The sequence below is a fragment of the Struthio camelus genome, chromosome 15 (genome assembly GCF_040807025.1).
Source record: "Struthio camelus isolate bStrCam1 chromosome 15, bStrCam1.hap1, whole genome shotgun sequence".
Lineage (NCBI taxonomy): Eukaryota > Metazoa > Chordata > Aves > Struthioniformes > Struthionidae > Struthio > Struthio camelus.
Window position 1 is genome coordinate 3,518,557 of NC_090956.1, and position 26,146 is coordinate 3,544,702.

The 26,146-nt window shown below is 54.6% G+C and overlaps 2 protein-coding genes across 2 annotated transcripts in view; one reads left to right on the top strand and one right to left on the bottom strand.

Moving 5' to 3' along the window:
• On the top strand, positions 1–26,060 carry FAM83G (family with sequence similarity 83 member G). The gene is made up of 5 exons (XM_068908227.1): positions 1–2,005; positions 10,526–10,693; positions 16,973–17,097; positions 18,058–19,510; positions 24,013–26,060. Exons 1-5 carry the CDS (start codon positions 1,511–1,513, stop codon positions 24,436–24,438), a joined length of 2,667 nt encoding a protein of 888 aa, XP_068764328.1. The 5' UTR covers positions 1–1,510; the 3' UTR covers positions 24,439–26,060.
• Positions 1–26,146, bottom strand: part of SLC5A10 (solute carrier family 5 member 10) — a 48,900-nt gene that overhangs the window by 7,788 nt on the left and 14,966 nt on the right. Inside the window, exons 8-9 of the mRNA XM_068908228.1 lie at positions 24,539–24,744; positions 21,531–21,666 (exon numbers count right to left, since the gene is read on the bottom strand). Of these exons, the coding sequence (XP_068764329.1) occupies positions 21,531–21,666; positions 24,539–24,744 (342 nt within the window). The remainder of the gene's footprint in view (positions 1–21,530; positions 21,667–24,538; positions 24,745–26,146) is intronic.

The following is a 26,146-nucleotide window of genomic DNA, read 5'->3' on the forward strand; positions in this document are numbered from 1 at the left end:
GTTCCACTGCAGCGCACGGAGCCAGACACAGCCCGTGGCATTTTTTTTGCATTGTTGCAAGAATCTGACCCCGATTCTTGAAATTCTTCATCTCAAACTGAGCTTTCAAGCAAAAAGCTCCACGTTTCCAGTTTGTGATCACTGACTGACAGATCCAGGCTGGTTTTTTTGTCCATCTCTCAGTTATGAACAGAGCGTGTCAGAGCAAGTGTTAGCAACGTGCAAGACCGTGTCCCTCCTCCAAACCTCCCGCCAAAGCGGAGAAGCGGCTACGACAGCCGGGGCACCCGGGAGCTGCTCGCTGGGACCCACCTCGGCTCCGAGCTCAAACATGAGCCCGGGGATCGGTTATTCTCAGCACAGAAGGGGTTAACAACAAGACCCAGAGATAAACCCTCCTGGAAAATATTGACTTACCCCCACGCGCACAAAGAGAGAGGGAGAGATGTCCAGAGAGCTGCTTTTTTTTTTTTTTTTTTTTTAAATAAAACCCATGCAAACCCCTCCCCGCTTCCCAGCCAACCTCCCGCACCGGGAGGCTTTTCGGAGGACTTTCAGGCAGCCGTATGACAGCGTACGCACAGCCAGGCTCAACGGGCATCGCAGCCGGCGCGGGAGAAGGGCCGGCAGGCCCCGGCGCGGGCCGCAGGAGCGCGGCCGGTGAGCCGGCCTCCCGCAGCGCTGCATCGCCCGAAAGAGTTAATGGCCTAGCGGAGGCCGGGAATGTGCGAAGGCAGCATGTGACGGCAGGTGGGGCAGGGCGGAGCGATGATTCACTCTTTTGCTTTTCCTCTTTTCACTTCTTGCTGTTACCTGTCCGTCTCGGCACTGCGCACGGGCAGGAGCCCGAAAAAAATCGCGTGGCCGGCCAGGGAGATGCCAAAGAGGCTGGCGGAGAAGTTTGCTGCGGAGAAGCCAACCGGCTGACCCAGTTCTCCAGGATCGATACCCGGAGACAACATTTGGGCTGAGAAATCCTGCTTTCCTGGGCCTTTTTTAAAGCAGTTATTTTTCGTTTTCCATAGTGTTTTATTTTATTTTATTCTATACTGTTTCTCTGCTGACAGAGAGGAGGATGAGACCAGTGTGGACCTGACGGTAGAAGACTTACCAGGCTGGATCACCCCTAAAGAGTCCATGCATGCCTAGGTGTGAGAGGGCTCATTTCCCCCCCCGTGGTACCGACCCAGGTGCAGGGAGCAACGGCTTTCCCTGGGGTTTGCCTCGCACGGAGGCCCTGATCGCTGCTCAGACACTTAGGAGCGAACGAGGAGCCGACTCCTCCTGCTGGAGGAGAAAAGGTCCGGAGTCCCAGGACCGCTCTGCCAAGCGAGTGGGAGAACGGAGAGGCACGTTTCTACAGCTGTGCACTGAACTCGGGGAGGGAGAAACAAAACAATCATATATTTAAAGACTGGGAAATAATTAATTTCTTATTTATTGTCAGCAGCTGGTGCTTACTCGGCATACAAAGCTCCCTTCGGAGCGCGTATCAGTGTCTGCAGTCAGCATGGCTTTCTCCCAGGTGCAGTGTCTGGACGACAGCCACGTTAACTGGAGGTCTAGTGAGTCCAAGCCTGAATTCTTCTATAGCGAGGAGCAACGCCTTGCCTTGGAGGCACTGGCCTCCCAGGGGCCAGACGCCTTTTACGAAGTCCTGAAGAAAGAGAATATCAGAGACTTCCTCTCTGAGCTGGAGCTAAAGAAGATCCTGGATACGCTCGAGACATACGACCCAGGCTCTGAATACATCCCACGCCATGGCAGCAGCACAGGGGACAGTGAAGGCGACCACAACAGCCAAGGGGATGAGCAGGATGTGGCCCCATCCCTGGAGTACTGGCCACAAAGATCTGATCGGTCCATCCCCCAGCTGGACCTCAGCTGGCCCGAGACCATCGCCTACCGTGGGGTCACCCGCGCCACGGTGTACATGCAGCCGCCCATCGAAGGGCAGGCTCACATCAAGGAGGTGGTGAGGAAGATGATCTGCCAGGCTCAGAAGGTGAGGCGCTCCTCGGGTACTGGGGCAGGAGTCGGTCTGGGTTGTTCCGTCGATGTTGCATCCTAAAGTCTTGCTCAGCCAGGCAATACTTGTCCTCTGGGAACCTCTGCCCAAGCAAAGGCATCAGGGTAAATCATTCCGGTTTCATTGCTAATTCAGAGTAATCAATAATCTGGGATCAGTTTTTGCTGAAGATGCTGTTAGCCTGGTCTAACACGCCCTGGGAACAGTGTGACCTTTCCATGACTGCTACCGTAGCTGAGCTAGTCCCAGGGTCCCTATGTAGTTCTGAGGAAAAGAATGGGAGAAAAATCGTTTGAGCTGCTTCACAGCTCCAAGTCCAAGGTCCCAGCTACCCGCCAAACATTATTTCCAGAGCACGGTGTAACTGCGCGTGGCAACACGCGGTAAGTGGAGGAGCCAAGTTCAGCCCTAGGGCAAAGCAGTGAAAGCCACAGGTCTTGCGCTGACTTATATGAGGGTCAAGTTTGCTCTGAGATTGCCATATTGCTCCAAGTCAGCTTCATGCTGGCTTTGAGAGAGAAAAGATAAGCCAATGTGCAGCATAAGCCTGGGGAGATACTGAGGGAAAACCACAGCTAACGGCTGTCAACCCTCTTTGGGTTGTGATTTGGAGACTTGTCCTCGCTGCGGCAGCAAACCAAGGAGCAGAGATCTGGGGAGGCTCAGCGATCATGTCAGCGATGATGTCATGGCATGAGGATGGGGGAAGGAGGGGACAAGATAGGAGAGGACCACATACATAGAAGGCCAGCTGTGGTGGGCAAAGGCCATTCCCAGTGACCCAGTGCCAGGTGAGAATTGGATGAGGGGTTGGTTTCTGCTGGTTTCACGGTGTTGGTTGATGACCAGCAAGCTCTGTCTGTTCGGTCCCTAGAGAAATTCAGCCTTGGGGGAGGGAGCATCCCATCCCAGGAGATGGTCCAGCAGTGAAATGAGAGAGAACTGCCTCTCCCCTCCCTCCATTGGGGTTGCAGGGAAGCAGGAAGAGCAGATGGGCAGGTTGGGCAGCTCAGCTCGGCGGTCTCCTCTCCCAGGCTGGGACACAGCCACAGCATGGCAGACACGGGTCCAAGCTGCCTAGCTCCCGAGGCCACTGGACCGTCACCACGTGCCCCTCCTGGTCGGCAGGGCAAGTGCTGGAGCTCACAGAGGGCCTTCGGATCCTGGTGGGAAAGATGAGAAGCCTTCATCCAGAGCCAGATTAGAATCGCAGTCCCTCCAAGATCTGGTAGCCAGAGGGCCATGCATCTGAATGAGCAGGGAGGGTTCTCAAAGGGTCCATGTTGAGGCAGGAAACCTGATCTCTGAACATGTCTGAACCAGCTGGGTACATGGGCTAGCAGGGATGGCCAGGCTCTGCTCTCAGGGATGCAGGAGGTGAGCTGAGCTGGCTGCCAGGCGTGTGTAGGCCTGCTCCGAGGCAGGGGCCATCTTCAGGCACTGGCCACCACTTCCCCTCTCTCTTGCAAACAATGAGGTAATCTTTACCCATGATGTTTTCCATGCCAAAAGGCTTTGCAGTGGGCTGCTTTCACACTGTAGGGAAACAGAGGGCTGAATTATTGCAAAGGACCGAGCTCATGGGATGCAGAATGGGAAGAACTTTCCCATTACTAAGAATGCCTCATCTCTGGGTCTTTCCAGCTGCCTCTGACAAAGTTTGCAGCTCCTGTCTGGCTTTGCCTACTCATTGCTTCCCACCTTCCCCCACACAAATGGCATCTCCTGACTCATCCTTTCTACTGTCCTCTTCCTGCTCAGTGGGGCCAGGTGGCTGAGTCAGGCAGCTGCTGGCCTGGGTGCCTCCACCATCCCCACCTCCGCTTGGATCGTCTCCAATCCTCCTGGATGCGACTGTGGCCAATGTTGCTATCCTCGTCACGTGGCATCAGGGAGGGGGGAGAAATCCTTCATCAGCTCTATAACATTTAGTTGCCTTGGAGTGAATTGGCATCAGACAGAGCCTACCTGAAGAGGCACTGAGGGCAGGAAATATGATTGTTAAAGAGGAGCCTGGAAAGCCAAGAAATATGGGTGACGCTCTGCCACACGTCGTCAGTGACTTGAGCAAGTCTTTACGTTGCCCTAGAAAACGTAGAGGAGTGACACATCCAGCCTGGATGCTGGGCGTGTGCTTCAAGCCTGCAGTCTTGGGGCGGGAGGGGAAGTCTGGGAGCAGCAGAAGTTATTAAGGGTTTGACAAATGGGGCTCTACCAGGCCCTCCACTCCACATACAAGGACTCTGGTTACTACAGCAGAACCTGCAATCACATACAGCTGAGCGAAGGTAACTGTTGGTGTAGGCACCCCTGGTTACAGGGACTCTGAGGTAGAACATGCTCCGCTGCACTCTGAGATTTAAGCTGAGGCTTGAGGTCCTTGTGGCAGCTTGGAGGTGAAACAGTTGGGCTGAGGAAGCCAAGAGAGCACAGAGAGGGACAGGCCAGCTGACCCTCCATCAGATGTCGTGCTACAGTAGGTTGATCTTGTGTCCCATCCTTCCTGCCATGCCCCTTGGGCCAATCCTCCGGAGATACCTGGTCAGATCTTCAGCTCCTGTGCCCAGATTTGGTGAGAAGAAGCCCTTCAGCAGTTCCTGTGCACTGGAAGGGCAGGCTATGCTCCCACCTGCCCAGACCACCATTTCTGCATCCTAGCAGTGCTTTTCCTAATACTCATGTACGTTTTTATCACGTGGATCATTCAGTGATGAAAAAGGAAAAAAGTGCTACTAGACATTTCAGCCATATCATCTCAAGTTTACCCTGATGCCCAGCCCCAGCTCAGCTGTCTCCTGTGGCCAACTTGTCCCGTCACGCTGGGAAACAGCAGAGCTCTTCATCCGGTTGTGATGGAGCACAGGTTTGGAAGAGCAATAGCTCTCTTGGTTTCAGTATTGTATCCTGCACATTGACCCTTGTTCCCAGCCGTTGTTGAAGATATTTGCTCTGAAATGCTCTCAGACGCCAAACACCAAATCACAACACGAAGGTTGCTATGTCACAGAGAGAAAAGCAAAGTCCGCCTGACAGAGTGCCTGTCTGAGGAAAGTTCAGAGCGCATGTAAGCCCAGCTGCTGATGCTGGGTAGGTCCTCACAGCAGCTCAGAGGGGAAATGGTTTGCCTGAGGAAGCCAACAGTCAAGATTTAAGACCCCTTTAACGGTGACAATGTACGAATGTGCTTGCAGGTACAAGGCTAAATGCTGCTAAGTTAAGAGCCTCCAACTTACTTGGTGAAGGGGCAAATCCAGGCAAGCTGGAGCAAGGGATGCAAATGATCCCTTAATCTTTCTGGAACAAAATGTGAGACAAGAAATGCAGGATCCTTGCAGCCACGTTCCTGCTCTCCCCAGGACCTGGTGGATCCTCATTTCTCCACCCGTAGCACAGAGGTGGTCAGAGATGAGATGTCCAGGCAGGCTTCAGGCTGGAGACTTCCCCAGGGCTTGGGCTGGGAGCACTGTAGATCCCCAGCCTCCTCTCCTGCAATTCAGATCCCAGCAGGCTGCAAAGCCCATAGGATTGGTAGGGAGGAAGGGTCTTCTGCCTCCCCTCCTTCACATGACTTTGGTTTTGGCTCTATCTGACCAGAAACCAGAACAGACTGAAAATTATGTCCTTGGTTAAAAGCCAGAGGAGATACTAATGAGTCTGACCTCTTCTTTCCCAGTCTGCATTTGAGGTTCCAGGTTGGGATCGTGGCAATATAATTAACCTTAGCAACTTCCAGCAAAGGTTGTGAGGCCCTATTAATTACTGTTTACAAAACTTTTGGCCCTTCCTGGATGAAAGGGTCAACAGGAGAGAGCAATTATTAACGTTACTTGTCCCACCTCTCCCTCTTCCCAACACACTTCTCTAATTGTGTGTTGGTGCCTGCCCAATTTATTAAATGCCCACGTGGTGTGACCCAAAAGCTATTATCTGATGAGTCAGTGACTTAATAAAGAGCTGCAATTTCCTCTATAAAACATGATCCTGCAGTTCATGCACTCATCAGAACAGTTCAGAAGGATCCCACCATCATTTGCTCAGCATCCGAGAGGATGTAACACTCGCCACTCATCAGGGTCTCAGCATCTCTCGCATCCCTGCGCTGTGACCTGCTCTGCACACACTGCTGCTCCTCAGTGCTGCGTACATCCACCATGTTCAACAGATCTCAGCAGCTCCTGGGACTCTGGGAAGAGAGTTGTCACCCGCTAGGGAGCTGGGATCATCAGGCTGTAGATCAGGGGCCCGTCTTCTCTGCAGTGGCACTCTTCGGCCAAATGGCAAAGATCCACAGTGAGGGATGGCTAGGATTCCTGCGATAACGCCGTGGCAAGGTGCCTCGGGAAGAGGTCTGACTCCGGCTGCCTCAGATCTCATGTCATCATTTTCCCCAAACACAGAGCGAGTGCACGGGGCATCAAGCTCTGCTCTGCTAGAGGTGACAGGGGAAAAGGTCTGCCAAGATCGCTTTTGAGAGCAGGGATGCCAGGACTTTGTTCCAGACACTCCCATTCCCTGGGACGGGAAGTAAATAGCACAGAGGATTGCATTTCTCCAAAACACACAGGCCTCCATTCTTTGCAGATTAAATCCTGCACCTGAGTTTTGGCATTGACTCAACTCATTTCAGCCAGGGCTCAGGGAGGGACAACCCAGGAGCAGAGTTCATCCTTGTGGGCTCTGGACTGTCTCATAGGGTCAGGAGCGCTGCTGGGGATGTCCTCGGGCTCACAGCCCGTTTCGTGCCAGGGCAGCATGCTGGCACGCTCCTTGCAGATCCCAGTGACAAACACTGCCCATCCCGCAGGCCAGACACAGCAGGGAGGGAAGCAAAGCCCTGCCTAACAGGAGGGAAAGAATTCCCTCTGGATACGTGTCGAACAGAATTGGGAGATCATTTCACATTGATGCTTTTTCTTCAAAGTCCTATTAGAAACTTCCATGCAGTATCGTTGCTTTGCCTGCAGAGCGTTCCTTTCATTGAAAGCCTTGCAATTAATGTCCAGCTATGCAGTTGACGACTATTATCATCCACATTTTATAAATCCTCAGTTTCCGTCTGCAGAAAATGAGGTACGCAGATTAAGTGACGTGGCCACAGCCACCGATCACATCAGTGTCAGAGGCAGGAACAAAACGCCTGCCACCAACCTGACCTGCTCCAATAGTCTGAGCCAGGGAGACACAACGTTCTGGGTCCCGGTGCAGATGTCCTTAACCCGAGATTTACAGCAGATGGTAAAGTTTCTCCTGAATTACCTGCTGTAAATGAAAGAGGGAACCAAGCCCTGAGTTCTAAGAGCTGCTTTGAACCTGTTTCACTTCACATCTTCAGTGAGACGATTGCAGGCTTTGCTGGCCCACAGACCAGTACGAGCCTGATGCAATAAGGGCATCTGTTTTTCTGCCTCAGTTTCCCCGTCAGGAAAGTGAGGACATGCAAAGTGCACAGTCAGGTTCATTAGGGTGTAAGAATTTGTCCTTCCGTTGTAAAAACTGTTGAAAAGTTTTCAGGTGATGATGAATGCAAATCCAGTTAAAAACTACCTAGAAGATGCCCCTTTTTTAAACCTGCTTTTCAAGAAAAGAAGCGCACACAACCTCCAGCCACGAATCTGCCTTAGCTGGTGGGGTGCAGAGCCGGGGGCTGAACCAAGCTTGGGTTCTCTCCTAGGAAGCAACAGGACCCGGTTCCACCCTCCACTCATTAGCACTGAAAGCAAAACACCTCCAAGGCCGGGGGGGTTAAAGACTGGCGTGTAGAGACAGAGCTGCAGCGAAACAGGCCCTGCACACCTGGGTGAGGAACCAGCAACCAAACCAGAGCCCGGGGGCTGCTTGTCCTGCCTGGCTTTGCTCAGCCTGACTTTCCAACAAGGAGTCTCTCACCCCGACTCGGAGCATCTGCAACGTCTCAGTGTACCACGGGGCGAAGCCTGGCCAAGCCGTAACAGCTCGCTGGGCTTCATCCTCGGCGCCGGGAGCCGCTCGCCCCAGCCAGCAGCGGCCTCGCTCTCCTCCCCGGCACGGGCAGAGCTCCTGCCAGAAGAGGATTCAAGCATCCCCGAGCAGCATCAAATACCCGACTCTCGCCCGGCTCACTGACACCTCTCGCAACACCCGGGCACCTGGCAGCTCCAGAAAGAGGTGAGATGAGCTGGCCGGGGTGAGCGGGTTCGAGGCAGCCTCGGCGGCGGCGCAGGCAGGGAGGAGCAGCACAGACTCTCCGCGTGGTCTGACTCCTCGCCCCTTTGCCTTTGGAAAGGAAGCGAGCAGCCGACAGTGTCATAACGCGCAGCGCTCTTAATAATTACAGCTCGCCACCTCCCTCCCAGGGCTCCTATGGCACAAAACTAATTAAAAGGCGGCTCGGTGCTTTGAGATCCCTGGACCAGAGGAGCCTGCGTGTGAGAGCGCCAGGCATCTGATCCCATCGCTCCTGTGGGAGGAGCGCCTGAGAGGTCTCCCTCTATCATCCCACGCAGGGAGGACTAAAGAGGGGCTAAGGGCTGAGAAACCCACGGATGCAAAGCAAAGGCTCTTCTCGCCCCAGCCACAGCAGCACCTTTCTGGAATCGCCGCAGATTTGGGGGCACCAAAGAGTTTCCAGGCCCTGGCCACGGCATCGAAGTGCCCCCGGCAGACTGATGACAAACCGCTCTGCAGCTCGGAGACCTGCGAGGCTGCAACAGCCCCGCGCCGAATGCAGGGAAGGCAGGCACGGCTGCGGGTCTGTGCGGAGCTGCCGCTGCCCTGCTCCTACCCCGGGATTGCACGGAGATGCTCTGTCGGGCTACAGGCAGAGGCCTCCAGCCGCTCCCCCTCGGGCAGCACACACAGCTCGCAGGAGGGGTCTGCGCCAGAGCCCCGCTCCCTGCCTGCCGCAGGGTTTTACAGCTCATTTTCATGCGCTCATCGGCGAGGCCATCTCCAGGAAGGCAAAATCTGCGGGTGCAGAGTGAACAGTGGTGCTTAGGCAGCCTTTCCCGGTGAAACCCCAGCGCGGCTGCGTGTCGCGCAGATATGCTCTTGTATCAAGCAGCAGGCTCGCCCCAACCCCACCGCGGCAGCAGACCCCCTACGTCCTAACGCCTTGAGACGATGATGATGACGGTGCCGTTTGCCTAGCAAAGCTGGAAGCAGAGCACGGGGGTCTCCCTGTCCCTGCTGGGGCCCCACAGCCCCAGTGCTTTCCTCTCACTGCAGCTCTGCTCGGCTTTGCAAGCCCTGGGTGAGGAGGAGGAGGTGCTCAGAGGGGCGTTTGCATGGCAGAAGCAGCATCCGAAGCAGCCTGGGGAGCTCCGAGCGGCAGAAGAGCTGGGCAGCACGGCGCGACAGAGCCGGAGAGACGTCGGCAGCCCAGCACTGCCTCCCCGATGCGAGAAATGCCATCTGGTCCACAAAGCACTTCTCTAGCAGTATAGTTCAACGTGAATCAAACCACGCAGCTCCTAACAGCAACGCTCCCTAAAATCAACAGCATAGATTTAAGCAAACGGCTGGTTGCAATCACTGGGAACCTGCTAGCTATTTTCAACTTGCAGACAAGCCGGTTTTTTAAAAGGTATTAAAAGTCATTTCAGCTCCTGAATGTGCCCCAGGGGTGCCCTGAGACTTTCTACCAAGCTTACAGCTGCTTTTAACTCTCATTTATACTGATTCTCTGAACACAAGTGTGCAAGAGATCTTGCCAGGGAGAGCAAGGATGCCTGACGATGGGGGATCTGGCCACACAACATGCTCGCAGCCTGACACAGGTGTTGGAGCAGAAAGGAACGTTTTTTCTTCCGAGGTTCCCCATTACAGGAATTATGGGCATTATGTATAATAAAGGGAGGCAAAGCTTCTCAGCTAGAAACAGGACTCCGAAATTTACGGTGCTTGGTAAAGGCAAGAACATTAGATTTGCCTCAGAAAAATCAGCTTTTCAAAAGCATATTCAGGCATACAAAGTTATGAATTGCAGGAAGGTTCATTAGCCTAAAACGCAAACACTTTCTAGCAGGTGGCCCTGGTTCGGCACCTCTGCTCTCCAGGAAGCTGGGCTTCACACCGGGACCTGCGTGTCCCTGCAGAGGCTCATATGTTCACAGGAGACGGGACCTTCCAGGCCAGCCCTGGACACAAGGACAGCAGGGTGCTATGGATGTGGCAGAGTGACTCATCTCAGGGTGTTTTCACAGCTAAGCATGCATTGGCCTTCGGGTCAAGGTGATAGATTTTTACTGTGAGATCAAAGGAACCTGCAGCTTTTGTCATTTGAGGCAGAAATGCACATAGAGACCAAGCACTGCAGACCGGCCTCACCTCTGTGAGGTGCCGGTCTCACCCTCAGCATTTTAGGACATGCTGATGAGGTCGGGAGGAAGAAACTCACAGCGTCGGAGCTAAAGAAACCAAGACCTAGCTCCAGCTTCCTAGGAAGAGAGTGCTTTGCTTCAGTTATGCACAAGACAAGGGTGATACGCTATCTGAACTCACCTCTTCTCCTCTCTGCAGGTCATCGCAGTGGTCATGGACATGTTCACTGACGTAGACATCTTCAAGGACCTCCTGGACGCGGGCTTCAAGAGGAAAGTGGGAGTCTACATCATTGTGGATGAGACCAATGTGAAGTACTTCCTTCAGATGTGTGAGCGAGCCCAGATGCACACGGGACACTTGAAGGTAAGGCTGACATGAAAGGTGTGGGGTCAGGTACCTTCCTCTAACACAGGAGGACAAGCAGAGCTATCAGGCCTAATCCCTTCCTATCTTATAGGGATCACAGCCCCCAAACTTTAGGCCCTCCAGCTCTCTCTGCAAATCAGTCATACATCCAGGTTAGCTCTCTGAGGTCAGTATGGCCTCACAGAAGACAGCCAAGGGCAAAAGGGTCCAGAGTGACCAAACACAAAATATTTAGGCCACGTGTGGGTGCTCTCCACTGAGCTTCACTGTGGCAGCTCAAGTCCTGCTGCCCACAAGCTTCCTGCCCAGGCTGGTGGCTGCATCAGCATGAGGCCCCATCCGGCACACCGGCTGAGTGGAGCGGAGCGGAGCAGGTTTGGGCTGATGGACCAGCCTGCAGAGAGTGGCGGCTGAAGTGCATCTGCCCTTCACCAGCGGGGCTCTGCAGAGGTCCCCTGCAGACCAGGGAGACGTTGTGCTGAGAGGACCTGACCTAGCGGTCAGCAGAGCCGAGTCCCACTCCAGCTCCTGACCGGCCAAGGCCAGCACCTCTCCAGTCTGGGCTTTGTGTCACCTCCTCTGGCTCCAAGTGCCGGTGGGAAGGATTGCTTCTCCCAGTCTTTGCCGAGCATTTAGCACCGGGGAGCTCTGACAGAGCTCCACGTGCTGCTGCAAAACCACAGAAACCCCAGCAAACCAGCAGCCAGGACCAAACCGGCCTCCTGGGCTCAGGGGGGTTGGTGGCGGCTTGCTCTGTGAGATGTATGTTCATTAAAGTGCTAATTGCTTGCTTCATGTGAGGCTGGAGGGGGCCAGGCACAAGCCTCTCCCAAAGGGAATGGATAGCCCAGAGAGATGGGGCAGCAATCAGAGACCTAAGCAAGGAATCAAAGAGGAGGGAAGATGCCCCAACGGAGGTAGCTGAAGGCTGTTGTGTCAAGGGGAGCCTTTGGCTCTGCCGCTGAGGACAGGCCTTGTGCGGCCAGAGCCGCAGCCAGCGGCTAGGAGCAGCCTGGCTCTCCCAGGAATGGCTACTGGCTCTTCTCTGCCATCGGGCCCCGTGAGGGGGCTCAAGAAATCTGGACTGGGCAGATCACTGCCCCTCCTCAGGCCTCCTTTGTGGAAAGACAAGGAGAGAATCATTCCCACCTCCTTCGAAAAACCCTGCAAGAGCTACGGGTGGAAAGGCCAGGAGCTCTTCTGGAGCTGTGCCATACTCCAGGGCAGCGCGAGATGAGTTCAGGGCACACCATTCTCCCCGTAGACAAAGCTGAAGGTGATGCTCACGTCTAGGAGGACGCCGGGGAGGCTGGAGCTGCTCCTCGGAGCACAGGGCGCTGACGGAGCTGGTAGCACCGCAGGGTGGCCGCGGAGGGGCCACGGCTTCAGGCTTGGGCAGGACACTGCAAAGCGCATGGGCACCGAGGGACAAACCTTCCCCCTCGGCTCCTCCTGGCGGATAGTTCGGGAGAGGGAAGGCGTGAGAGGCAGGACACTTTGCCGGAGTGAGTCCCTGCCCTCGCCTGATCCCGCACCGGGAGCAGGAGCGGCAGCCGGTTCCCTCGCGTTCAGGCCTTCCCGCAAGTCGGAGGCTGGAATTAAACAAGGAGACTTTCCCCTTTGGGGGACCTCCACCCCGGTGCGGCGACGGGAGCGGCGCAGGGAGGCACCCGTGCCGCGCGCGTCCCTCGGCGCTGCCCTCGCCGGCCGGGCCGCAGCGGCACGGATCTGCCGGCACAGGCTGCTGCGTGCTTACCCGCGCCCGGGGCACCCACGGCAGCACGTGACCGTGCTGTCATGCGTGAATCCTGTTTTGAAGCAGGAAAGAGAAAACAGCCCCAGAAACGCCGGAGCCGAGGTGCGCCAAGGCCGGTGCGATACCACCAGCGACACAGGCCCACGGGCGGGCTGAGCTCGTTCCTCGCGCACGCGCAGCAGCAGCCCCTGCGCAAACCACGTCTCTGCTAGATAAGTGGCACAAAGAGACGAGAGCGATACTTCGTACAGGACGCAGCGGCCCGAGGATTCTTTCAGTCCAAAACCGTGCGGACGCTGAAACCTTTTACAGACCTCTAAGAGCCTTTCACCGGGAAAGTTTCTCAGCGCCAGAAAGAGAGGCAGATGGTGGTGCCCGGCCAAGAGGCTAAGCAACCAGTCATGCCGCTTGTTTACTCAGAGCTGCGCAGCGCCAAGCGCCCAGGGCCTGGGCTCCAGGACGGGGCCGCCCAGCCGCCACCGCGCTGGAGGAAACGAGTCAGGTCCAAGCTCCTGCTCTGCATCAGAGAGGCACCCCTGAGCCTCCCCTCCCCAGGGCAGCAGCCACCCTCCGCTGCCTTCCACCTCCTGACCCGAACCTCCGAGAAGGGCAGTCCCCCGAGACGGTCGCCGGCACCGCATGATCGAAAGGGTCCCTGCAGAGCTGGGAGACAGAAACCCCCCTGCCCAGCAGAGCCAGCGCTTCGGCTTTGCTCCTCCGACTCCAGGCAGAGAGCCGTGCTGCCTCCCCTCCGGAGAGCCTCCTCGCATGCCTCCTCGCTTCTCTCTGCGCTGACAAATCCACTGTCCCCTTCCCACTGCTGTCACCTCCCCGGCTGTCCCACACGCAAAGCGGGGGGAAACGGCAGAGGCGTGCGCCCAAAGCGCCGGGAGCAGAGTCAGCTCTCCTGTACGCACAGGCCGTCCTTCCCTGCAACGCGCAGGGCACCGCCGGCTCCCTCTGGCCCCTCCGGGACACGCCAGGAGATCCCGAGGGATGGGAAGAGCTTGGCAGCTTCTCTCCTGGCCCAGCTCCATGAGCGCGCCAGGTCGGGGGCTCTGCAGCACTTGCAGCAAGGCCCCCGGCAGAGCTTCGCCTCTAAGAAAATAACCCAGCACTGCGCCCGTGGGAAGGCGGAGGGAGACGAAGGGGCAGAAGAGCAGGAGAAGGGAATTAATGCCTTCCGAGGAGCAACAGCCGGCGCAGGGAGGCACAGCTGGCACGGCACGCTCCCGGCCCATCCTTGTTCCAGGAGCAAGACAGAGAGCGTCCCGGGCTGTCAGCTGGGCGTAACGCTTTTATCGCAGGCTTGGGGTGCAAACAGCCGGAGGAATCCAGCAGTTTCACTTTTAAGCCTGCGGACACCTCTCCCTCCTGGCTGTACTTTACCCGCTGGCTCCAAGTCCCTCTACCTCTCCTGTTGCTTGGCAAAGATAATGTTTCTTCCCCTGATGTCATCCAGCCGTGCGGCGCTGGCTGCCAAATGGCTCACGGGGAGGTCTGTGTCTGGACAAGCTCACCAAATTTGCTTACGCTGAGGCAAACATCAGACTGAGCAGGAACACGTACGAGCCACGTAAGTGCAATGCTAACACGAGAGCTGGACGTCGCCGGGCCGTGACACAGCACGGGCTCGCAGGGATGAGTATCCAGAGAGGGGAGCGCTGCTGCAGCGCGGTCACGGAGGTGCACGGCTCCCGCCTGCCCGAGACGTGAGCTACCTGAGGTTCCCATCTTCACCTAACCGCAGAGCCTCCAGGCTCTCTTTAACCGCTGCTCACAGCAATTGAAACAGATATAGCCGAGCTTCTGTGCGCATCCAAACTCCCCCGAGAGTCTGGTATTCTCCAAACTGCTTCTACTTCAAGACCAGAAAAGCCACAGCTGACGCACATCAGTGTTTTAATGCACAAGGAGCCTGGTGGCAGGACTGGAAAAGCAGGAGAGCATCCGCACAGCTCGGCAAACGTCTCAAAGTTGTGATTTCCCGCATATTGCTTGTTGCAGGCAATTGCCGGACTGGTATTCAGCCGGGCAGGAGACTATGAAGAAACTAGGGCAGCGTCTGAGAGCTGCTTCGTAAGCCAGGAGATGCTAACGAAACGTCTATCGTTATCTTGGTGTCTAACAGGCAGGTCTTATGTGCTTTGCAATTAACACGCCAGCTTGGGCAACACAGGTGATTCATTAAGCAAGGGTGAGTGTTTGGAGAGTGATTCACTCGGTTCTGCAGAGTCGCTCTCGAGCTCTGCAAGCAGCCATCGATCTGGGTGCACGCGGGCTCTCCGCTCTGCTTCGGGGAGATTAAACAAACAGATCTTACTTAACAGAGGTGATGTGCCGGAAGCAAGGAGGAAGGGGCAGGCAAGAGGCACCTCGCTTCTGGGGCGCTTCGTTCCACTGGGCGTTGCCTGAGAAAATCATCTGCCGCTTTGTGCGCTTGTGCAAAGGTTCGGCTCAGGCTGGGGAGGCAGACGAACGCGCTGCGAGGAGGTGCCTTGCGAGCAGGGGACGCAGAGCCTTGTGACGGGCAGAGGTCCGAGCCTGGTTTATTTTCCTGGGTGCGGCGCTGTCGACAGCTTGGTTTAGACAGCAGCGGGCCCGCGTGCTGCCCTGGCCGGCTCCGGGCGCCTGGCGGGGAGAGCCGCCCTCGAGCTGCTTTCACAGCAGCCCCATGGACAGCTCTAGCGGGAAACGCAGCGTAGGGACGGGAATCCACCTCACCACCCAAACCAGGATGTCCCAGGTTGCGCTCTAACATACACAGACCCTCCCTACCCCTTTCCACCCGCACACAAGCGTTAGCTGCTTGCCCTCGCCCCAGAGCTGTATGAAGACGAGCAGCTTTCGGTCATCAACACCTTCCCAGCGCTTGCTCCAGGAGCCAAACGCCCGGGTCTCGCTCAGCGCTGGTCTCACCCCAGCGGCACAGCAGACGGAAAGGACAAAGTTGGAAAATGAAGTGCATGCTCTGCACATGGCACCGATCTGCCAAACGCCCCAAACCTGACTTCTCCAGTCCGTGTGCAAAGCTTCCCTGGAAACCTGGTCAGGAAAGCCCTCTCTTTTGCATCACACGAACACCACCTTTCGTTCCCTGTCCCTTCTACCAAGCGCATGGAGTCGGGGAGCCGCAGTCCAGCGAGCTCCCTGAGCCAACAGCCCCTGTGGGATCACACACGTGTGTAAAGGTGCGCTCGGTCACAGCCCACAGAGGAGAGGAAGAGAAGAGACCCCAGGGAAGCATATGAGGAAGGGACAAAGAAAGAAATGAGTGGCGTGACCTAGTGACCAGATACAGCCTTCAGCAGTGGCACTAATATTCACCAATAAGTCAGTAGAAATAGGAGGAACAAAGGTGCTTTCGTAGGAAATCCCTACTCACGGGAGAACGTTCGCTCGTTTACTGTGAAATAATATAATTTGCACAGGTGCAAAAGCATGTTTGTGCCCTGCATTTTGGAGGAAAAACACAGAGGTACGAGCGAGGCTGAGAACTGCACAGCTATTTTTGCCAAGCTGGAGGCGCCCCTTTGCCTGCCTGGAGGACCAGGTTTGGGCCACGGGAACATGCCTCCCTCTGGGTATGGCCCCGGTGGGTCACAGGCTGCCAGCAACAGGGACAACAGCTCTGGCCTGCAGAGCAGCTGGGCTCCCCGGCTGGTGGAAATCCTGCTCCCAGGCTGCCTGTCTAGGGACGCACTGAAGCACGGTACGTGCCCTTTTGGCCTATGTCCCCAAGTTTCATCTCCCGAGGCTGAAAAGATGTTGCACCGCAATTTTTTTTTTCTTCCCCCATCCAGCAGTGGAGAAACACGCTCACATTTAGGAGCAAAGCAGACCAAAGTGGAAAGCCAGGCTAAGAAAAGCAAGCCCACCATCAGCAGGTTTCCATGTGCTGTCCTGGGGTCAGCACCTTCCCCAGAAAGCACTTGTAGATCTGCCAATGGAGAGAAGGTGAGAAATCACCTCTCATGGTAGTATTTGCATAGACCTTTAGAGATGGAAAGTGTTTAGTGTTATTATCACAGGCTGACTATCCACAGATGTGGGCAACACTGAGTTCAAGAAGAAGAAAACACTGCTCAGCACATGGGGAAGCAGGAAATTCTTGAAGCCAAGTCCCCAAGTTGCTATGTGGCCTTGGGCAAGTTATTTTATCATCCCATCTCTGAGGCCTCCACTGAGCAGGCGGTGAGGAGCAATTCCCACTTTGGAGAGGTTGTGAAATTACCCACCAGAGCATCAATGCAGGCAGCCGAACACTATTTTGGAAAGTGGCACTTCGAGTATTTTATTTAGGCCAGGAGCCAAAGCAGAGCAAAAATGTGGTAACACCCTTCAGTGCAATGCCACGAAGGGCCTTCAGCTGGATTTCTGTTTGGAGAAGCCCAGCAGTGGGAAGGAGCAGTGGGGAGGACACAGCCAAGGCCAGCTAAGGGTCTACCAGCATCTGGCCACCAGCTCCCCTCCCCGGTCCCAAGGCCTCTCCCACTCACTGCCTTCACTTTGCTTTGCAGAACCTCAGAGTTCGAAGCACCGGGGGAACCGAATTTTATACTCGTTCGGCCACAAAGTTCAAAGGGGCCTTGGCCCAGAAGTTCATGTTCGTGGATGGAGACCGGGCCATGTGCGGATCCTACAGGTAATCATCTTGCTCGCCCCAGGGAAGTCATGGGCCAACAGACTGGGCCCACTGGAGGGGAAACCTTGCTCGGCCACAGGGAAACATATGGGAGTGTTGGGAGAAGGGTTTTGACCCTGTGAAAGCGCACAGTCAAAATGAATGAAAAGAGCCTGCCCAATATGGGCACTGACATGGACCTGTCCCCACTGAACCTGGCCTCAGGACCCCATCCCAGACTTACTTCCCTCTCCCTAACCTAGGGGACAGTTTTGTAAGGCCAAATTACGATTTGGCACGAGACCCAAAGGGCTCAGGACCACCTCACTGGCAGGACTACGATACCTCTCTGAGGAGGAGGCCAGAATGAGACGCACAAAGCGCTTCTGCGAGTGCACGTGCTCACAACACACAGAGCTAAGCACAGGAAGGACAAAACCAAACCACAGATAGCTCTAACGTTGACCTCAGGTTTTCCACGTGAGCACTGCCTGCCCAAAATGTTTTCAGATTTGTCCAAAGGAGAACTTGCTTTGGTAGAAAGCAAGTTCTCAATTACTTTTTCCATCTCTAAAAGACAAGTTCCATACAGGCGAAAGTGAAACCATTTTCCCACTCTCTGGCCACAACAATAACACAACTGTTACCAATCTCTTTACAGGGTTTGTAAAGAATGTTTACCAACAACTTTTCCTTTCTCAGTTGGTTACTTAACGAAAGCGGCCAACACTGAAATGAAAAGCTAACGGACCCACAGCAGATACCTTTCATTTTTATTTCAAGCTCAAATGTCCTCAAGATTCCAACTTTTCATTCCACTTTGGGATGAGAGCTCTTCTTTCAAATCTCCATATTATTGCTTTTTATAGTAAAATCCTGCCCTTCCCAGCACCGTTAAATTCCGCGGGGAAAGCCAGGGTTGGAGAGGGGTGTATCTACCAGCAAGCATTCAAGACAGCTTCCAATGTTTTTCTATTGCAGCTTCACCTGGTCTGCGGCAAGGACGGACAGGAATGTCATCACGGTCCTTTCGGGCCAAGTAGTGGAAGCATTTGACAAGCAATTCCAAGAACTGTACCTCATGTCCAAGGGGGTGAGTCTCAAGTCTATCCCCATGGGCGAGGAGCCAGAACCTGAACCTGTAACACTGCCCTCTGTTGTGCCTGTGACCCCTGCTAACGCCGTGGTAAAGAAGCTGATTAACCCTAAATACGCCCTGGTGAAGGCCAAGAGCGCAGACCAGATCAGCAAGACTTCTTTGGAGAATCAGGACAAAAACCAGAAGACAGACAACAAGGGCAAGGCCCTTCCTGAGGGCCAGGCAGGAGACAAGCACAGCGACATGGCAGATGTCTCTCTACTTGTCCACCCCGGCCTCCTGAATTTGGAGAAAGCCAACATGTTCGACTACCTGCCCACCTGGGTTGAGCCTGACCCAGAGCCTGGGAGTGAAGTCTTGGGCTACATCAACATTATCGACCCCAAGATAAAGAACGTGAAGCTCTCTCAGATGAACCGCATCAAAGTCTGCGATGTCTCCCAAGCCAGTGCTCAGCACAGGCAGATGCTGAAGAACAGAGAGCTGGAAGTCAAGAAAAGCTCAGAACAAGAGCCATCTTCAGTGTTCCCATGCCAAAGACAGACCTCTCAGACCCCCGCAGAAGTTCCTGCGGTGCCTGTTGCCAGCCCCATCGAGAGCACCAGCTGGAAAACGAAGAAAGCAGGAACTTTTGCAGCTTTGCCTTCGAGCCACCATTTAAAGCAGCCTGACAAGACACATGAGGAAATCAAGCCCCCACTTCCAAAGCCAAGAACCATCCCGGTAGGAGGCCTCATGACCAAAGCCAGCCCTCCCTGCAACAGTAACGCTGGCCTGGAGGGTGGCACGCAGCAGCCACGGCCACAGCCAGCTGAGCAAGCAAATGTAAAAGAGGAGCCAAATGAGAACCCCAGCAGAGCTTCAACAGAGACCAGCCACCACCAGCCAGACCAGCCCGCAGCAGGACCGCAGAAGGACAGAGGGCCTCTCTGTACGCAGAACGGGCTGGGTGAAGAGGAGGAGGAGGAAGAGGAGTTTGTAACTCTCAGCGACCAGGAAAGCTATTCCAGCAGCTCTGCTGATCACAGCCACCGCCGCTCCAACGCCTCCTCCATCTCAGACGAATATTTCGAGGTGAGGGATCGCTACGGGCCACTCCGGAGAACTAACTCCGATGTCAGCCACAACGGGGAGATCCTGCCAATACAGAGGAAACTGAGCGATCCTCACATCAGCAGGGGCACCTTCTTCAGTCCCCTGGGGAACCTACCCTCACTGAAGCACATGAGGGCAGAGGACATGGTGAAGAGGAGGAGCAACGCCATGGAGATTAGGTGTGTGCTGCCCCGCACTATCCTGGATGGCAACAGCTCCTATCCTGGCAGTGCAGCACAGGTAGGCTTGTTTGTTGTAACCTCCTTTGCTGTGTTTCTGCACCCTGCAAGCCGGTGGCATGCTGCTGCTTCTGCTGCACAACACCCCTGCAACCCAGGGGGTAACAGGGCCAGCTCAGCAGAAGCCGGGCTTACAGTGTCATTGCTAGCTTTGGTCTCTTGTCCCACATGCTGTGCTCAGATGCTCCACACAGGAGAATACCATACTCTTTCAACGCCTCACATGCAATAATTGCAGGAGCCACCCAAGAGGTGCTCTCGGCCAGAAAGGTTGTGGCCACATCACAGCTCTTCAGGAGTCTGGGAGTGCAAAGGGAATGGTTGTTAAAAGGAAGGTCTTCTGGAATCAGAGAGTTTAATCCACGGCCAGTGGGAAGCAGGGGAGGGTTGAGCCCTAAGCCACTCACCAGGCTCCAGCCGACAGCCCATCGGCAGCAAGCATTAGGGCAATGGCATCATGCCCAAGTGGGGGATAGACTGTGTGTGCAGGCGTGTCCTTGTGCAAGCTTGTTTTCTAACTCCTTATAAAGGTGATTAGCATCAAAGTAAAACACTCGGACACATAATTACGTAGAGCAACACAGCAGAGAAACAGGGATGGCAGCATCTACCAGAGAACAACGCAGTCAGCAGCTTTCCGGGCAGCCCTGAGCAATGCCAGACCAATTCACCCCGCGCAGCTGCGGGAGCAGGCCAGCCGGCTGCCTTCAGCTCAGTTTGGGGTGGAGGTATCGCTCCATCCAGACACGGGTGAGAGAGGGACAATCCCCCACTTCTGTGCCCAGGAGATCCTTGCACCACTCCAGAGGATTCTGCATTTCAGTTTCTGAAAGCTCCCCACCTGCTTCTTTTGGGACATTCAAACACCCAGGGCCAAAGCAGCAGCAGCAGGCAGAAGCTGACATCAGCAAAGCCACCTGGGGTTACCCTAGCCGAGCAGCTGTCACCCATCTAATCTGTGTTTACAAGGAATTAAATTTATTAGTCCAGGGTCCCCTCACCCTCTACCTCCTCAGCCAGTGACATGGAGCTCAGAGCCAGTGCGTTATTACTTGCTCATCAAAAAAATCTCCTCGCGCCCTGCGGAGCCGTGCAGAGCGAGGCGCGCCAAGCGCTTTGATGTGCTGCTCTCAAGGAGCCTGTGACCCAGCTCCTCAGGTGCCACGTTGTTCAAAGTGGCCAGGTATGTTTGTGTTCTTGCAATAACTTGTTCTAGACTTTTTATGAAAGGCAGATAATTGACGTGCCGTCAGAGTTAGGAAAGCAAGCTCTCAGCTGATAGAAATGTGCAGAGAGTAATTTCTCTCACATGTAATAACAATAAGCCAAAGCAATCCTTGATTAATTCTATAGAAACCTTTAGTCTAACATGAGTTACGAGAACGCTAACAGTACTAGAAAGATGACCCACAAGTGGTCCCCAATAAGATCCTTTCCTAGAAGCTTCTGCAGCTTCGCACATTAAATAATCCCTCAGAGTCAGCCTCCTGGAGCTGAACCAGCTTCTGGAGCCTGGATTCCCATTTGCAGATCACAGCAGAAATTGCTATTCTTGCTCTCATTTTGGATAGCCTTTGTATCTCCCAACATCAAACATTTTCATTTGGGGTCCACATTTCTTATGAATAGCTGGTGCTCTTACATGCTGGCCCATAACATTTAGCCCAAAATGCAAGCTTAGACTTATTCAGGACAAACAAGATGTTTTTCATCACATTGAAAACACAACACTCAGTTATTACTAGAGCATTTAATTGCCTGAATACACACAACCCTGTTCACACCAAGCTACATCAGTAATAGAGGTCAGCAGCCCAGGCTGATGCACAAGAAGGAAAAACCCAGGCGCACTCAGGCCAAGTCCCTCTCCTCTGTGCAGAGCCAGATAAACCTCACCACGTTGTTCCCATCCCCTGTGCAATCTGGCCATGTCTGCCCCTCTGCATCTCAGCGACTTCTGCTTAGTGACATGCAAAATATCAAACCCTGCCAGCTCCGCTTCTGTGGCATAGGTGCCTTACCTGGGTACAGGACCCTGCTGATCATCCCCGGCATGATGATAATGAACAAGGGCAACATTTTCAGGTAGCTGGCCAGGATGGAGCCAGCCTTCGCATGGCTCAGGCTCTTTGCAGAGAGGGACCTCTGGACAATGACCTGGGGGAAAGCCAGGGAAGGAGGATGAGCAGCCACCAACACATGCTATTTAATGTCAGTCTTGTCCTTACCAAACAGCATCCAATCCATCGCCAAGCATTGGAGCCATTTGGCACTGGCCCCAGACACAGCTCCCTGGCAGCCTGTGGGTTTCTCTCCAGACCAGGAGCAGGTTTGTGTTATTCCATTGGGACATGAAGGCCCAGTGCAACCACAGGCTGCTGCACTGAGATTCTCTGGAGGTGGTGACTGCCAGTAGCAGAAGTCCTTGTCACACAGGGACCCAGCGTCTCGGGGATCCCCCCTCTCGTCAGCAAGAGCAGGACAGCAGTTGTGGTCTTTGTTGAGGGCAAGCGAGCTGGGACAGAAGGGTGGCTGGGGAGCTGCTCAGCTGGGCAGCGTGTGAGCAATACTGAGTAACCACAGCTCCCTGCACAGCGAATCTCTGTGCATGGGTAGGAGCGAGGTGGCGGTCATATCCTCCCTCCAGGGTAACCAATTCCCTGTCACCGTGATCTCCCCTCTTGCCCCTTCTCTGGGTCTGTCTTGGGAACCAGTTTCCTCTCCAAACAAGCGCCCAGAAAGGAAAGGAATACCAAATCTCATCTCCTCCTACCACAGACAACTCCACCACCTACGCTGCTTAAATGACTGCATCTCAAAGGTCTGGCCAAGTCTTGTCCATCCATAATACAGCCAGGCCTTGGGCTTTGAGACTGTCTCTCTTAAATAAGCAACATCCATAGAAATGCTAACGTTAAAACAGCTCAGACTCTCCCCAAGGGCTTATAGAGAAGCGCTCAGCACCAATCAGGATTCAGTCACTCCTGAGTAAGCACTTGCTCATGCCACGGATGGGCAGGTGGGACTTGGAGCCTGGTGTCAGGGCATCCCCTCCCCGATGGGGTGGAGGGGGGTGGGGGGGCACAGTTTAGCTTCTACCCTGCTCCTGGGGAGTTGGCGCACAACAGGAGCTGCAGCACCCACCACATGACTCATCGTGTACCCCACATTGGACACATAGGATCTAGAAGGGAGAGGAGCTAAATCAATCACCCTTCATCTTCCCTCTCCAGAAGACACCTTAGCCTTTAGCACTAATTTTAGCCAGTCTAGTAAAATCAGTGCAAGTAACCTCCTTTGCTCCTGTATTATCCTAAGCTAAATTGCTCTAAGGCAACCTTCCTGGTCAAAGCAAGGCCCAGTATCTGTTCTGCAGGAGCCCACTTTTGAGGACTAGAGAGGAGAGGCGCCATGGGGATATTCAGACTAGCTGGCTGAACGCACAGACTATACCAACAGCACAGAGGCAGCCCGTCTGCGGGTGCAGAGCTGGCCGCACTCCTAGGGTCCCAACAGCAGCAGAGCCAAGGCGGGTGTGTGCAGCCACAGCCTCCACTGCCCCAGCTAGTCCTGCTATCAGCACCTCAGCTTGCTAGATTAAATTACACTCAAGTATGTCTACATGGAGCGCAATCACACCTCCAGAGTGCAGGGCAGGCACACCCAAAGAGGGAGATAAATATCTGGTGACCACAGCCATACGTAAGGCTTTACCCAGTCCAGAATTAAGATTAATAGAGCTTAGACCCAATCCAAACATCTCTCACCCCAGTAATCAAAACCAGCCCACATAGTGCTAAACTGCTGCAGCTCACGCTTACTTCCTGGGCCCACCTTCCTCTCCCAACCCTACGTCCTTTGATCGAACCTTGGTAGCCACTTAGATCCCATAGGCTGGGTCTGACTGAATCCTCTTTTGGCCTGAAATGGGCAGTTAGATGATCAGCACAGGTGTTCAAGCTGCTGCTGCTTAGAGAGGTATTGAGATACTACCAAGTCTGTGGTTCTGGATCACCAGGAAGGAGTGACTTGACTTGAGACAGCCTCTGGACTGCTCGAGAAGCAGCTGTTGAGGGGCTGCACTGCCACTGCCTGCAGTTTGCCTTCAAACGGTGCTCTGTAAGGTGCAGCAGCTCCACAGTGGCTCTAGCAGACAATAAGTCATCTGGGCAGCCTCAAGGCACAATAACCTTTGCCAGCTCTCCCAACTATTCCACTCCCTGAGCGGATCAAAGCCCTAAATCAGGGGGAAAGACCTTCTCTTCTAGAGACCAAGAAATCACTGGAGTAGCAACAGTCAGGGCTTGAGGCCTTCTCTTCTGAGCTGCCACCAGTCTCAGGAGAATCAGGGGCCTTCTACCCAAGTGGCAGAGGGACTTGTCCATGAGGACCAAGTCTGTAGCACAGAAGTTTGAAGGAGTGTCTGTACAGGGGTATAGTGTCTGTATAATAACAGTAGGTCATCTCTTTTTTTCTCTCCTTTTTCTGCGCTTTAACAAACAGCGTGCACACATCTTCCACTACCAATCCAGGAGCCCTGCAGGCAGAGAGCAAGGCAAAGAAGTGTCCTGTTCCCCAACGCACGAGAAAACCCCTGGAGCCAGCAAACGCAGAGGGGATAGAGCCGACCCTAAAAAGATCGTTGCAACTGCAGGCAACCAGTCATACTGGCAAAGTAAAGCCTTCAGTCCCAGCAAGAACACACAGCCCAGCCACCTCTCACCGAGCAACCCCCGAGCAACAGGCAAACCCGTCACCTCACTCCCAGACAGCCAGAAGACAGCAGAGGAAATGAGGACACCTTTTGGCATCCCGCTCTCCAAACTGTCCCAATCCAAGCACCTCAAGAATAAGGTTGCAGCAGCCCCAGGCACTTCCCCTGACTCCAAAAAGAAACCCCCAGAGACCACCAGCCAGAAGGACCACTAGGCATTAAAGCAGGTGGACGTCCAGGGCAAGAGCCGTAGCGCATGCCTGGATCCCAGGCAACGCTGTGTTACATGGGACAGGGGAATATGTTTACATTTACCTGGTCGGTGCACCAGTACCACGTGGCCATGACAGACAGCCCGAAAGTCATCCCAGTCCAAGGCAGATCTCCAGAGACTGGGTCTCTGAAGAGGTGCATAGCATCTGCTCTGGGCAGGTGGCAGGTAGTGTTGGGAACAATCTTGGCTGGAACAGCTTTTAAATAGGCCTCTTCCAAGTTCGGGTAACCGCCGATCTCATTGAAAGCTGGAAGGCATCATTGGGGGAGGCTGATTAGAGTCAATCAAAATCCAGTTGCCTCCGAGATCAGCTGGTAAAACAATCAAGAACTCACTATTTAGAACTTCTGCCCCCTTCTTCCTGGCCCTGCTTCCCAAAGAGGGAGGGCTGTTTTGTGATGGTATTTTATTCTAGTTATTTAAGGACTCTTCTATTAACATTTTGCACAGCTGCTCCCATTACTTTGTGCCCTCCCTTAGGAGGGTGATCCATGTTGTGGGACAAAGGCTCCTCAAGGAACCCATCTCTTTTGACTTTGTACTGTAAAAGCAACCTGTTTATTAAAGTACGCCATCCCAGAGCAGGGGAAACTTTTCTGGAACTATTAAATGCAAGTTTAGGTAGCCTTTGACTTGATATACGGCAGCACAAGGTGCCTTGGCTCAGGGGTCTGGCCAAACGTTTTCTATCCCTCTGAGCATTTACCCCCTGCACTGCTTCGTTTTTAAGCATCCAGAACCAAGTGCAAAAAAAAAGCCCCCCTTCACTGCATTTTTCCGAGGAAATGGGAGCCGACCTGGGAAAAGATCTGGCCTTAGCCTAAGCCCTTCTGATGACTGCATGCCATGAACAAGCCCTAGCAAGCGAGCCTCCGAGTCCTTGTGCAGCTGGCTTTGAGCTCCTCCGCCTACTTCCAGCCTGCTGCAACAGGGCTGGCCTGCCGCATCCCTCCTGGCGCCAGCGGAGCGGCCGGAGCCGGCCTGCCCTGGGGTCTGGCCTGGCCTCTCGCTGCCTCCTCAGCGCTGCAGGAGGTGGGTCGAATTCTGCTTGCAGCAACATCGGTGCCATCCTGGTGGTGTAACCGGCAGGTTTTGGAGCCAGAGGCGTTGCTTTCCACCAGGAGGAACGGGAGGAATCTGCTCCACTCCCCCCCGCATGCCGCAGCCACCCACGCAGCAGCTGCCGAGATCAGCGGAGCGGGTGCGTTTGCACCCCCGCATCCATAATGCGCTGCAGCCCGGAGACAGCCGCTCATGCTCGAGGGAGAAGGTCAGGCTCCCGGCTCCCAGCAGTGTCACCCAGGAGAAACTGCTGTGCTCGGCGGAGTCTCCAGGCTGCTCTGCCGGCGGCAGGGAGGAGGCGAGGAGCCAGACGGCGACACGCCGAGGGGGAGCCTCCTTAGGAAGGGCTGGGCAAGCCCCAGCCCAGGCGCCGATGGGGGCTGCTGCCGCACGATGACACGCGCTGCAGCTCACATGCTGTTTCAGGGGCTGGGAGGGAGGGAATCCCTTCTGCTTTACTCCTTTGTTTTACTGCGTAGTAATAAGAATTGGATTCAAAGCAATACCCAAAAGAAACCCTCAGTGAATTACTTTCACCTCTCAGACACGGACTTGCACCAGATCAGATATGAACACAGAGCTAATAT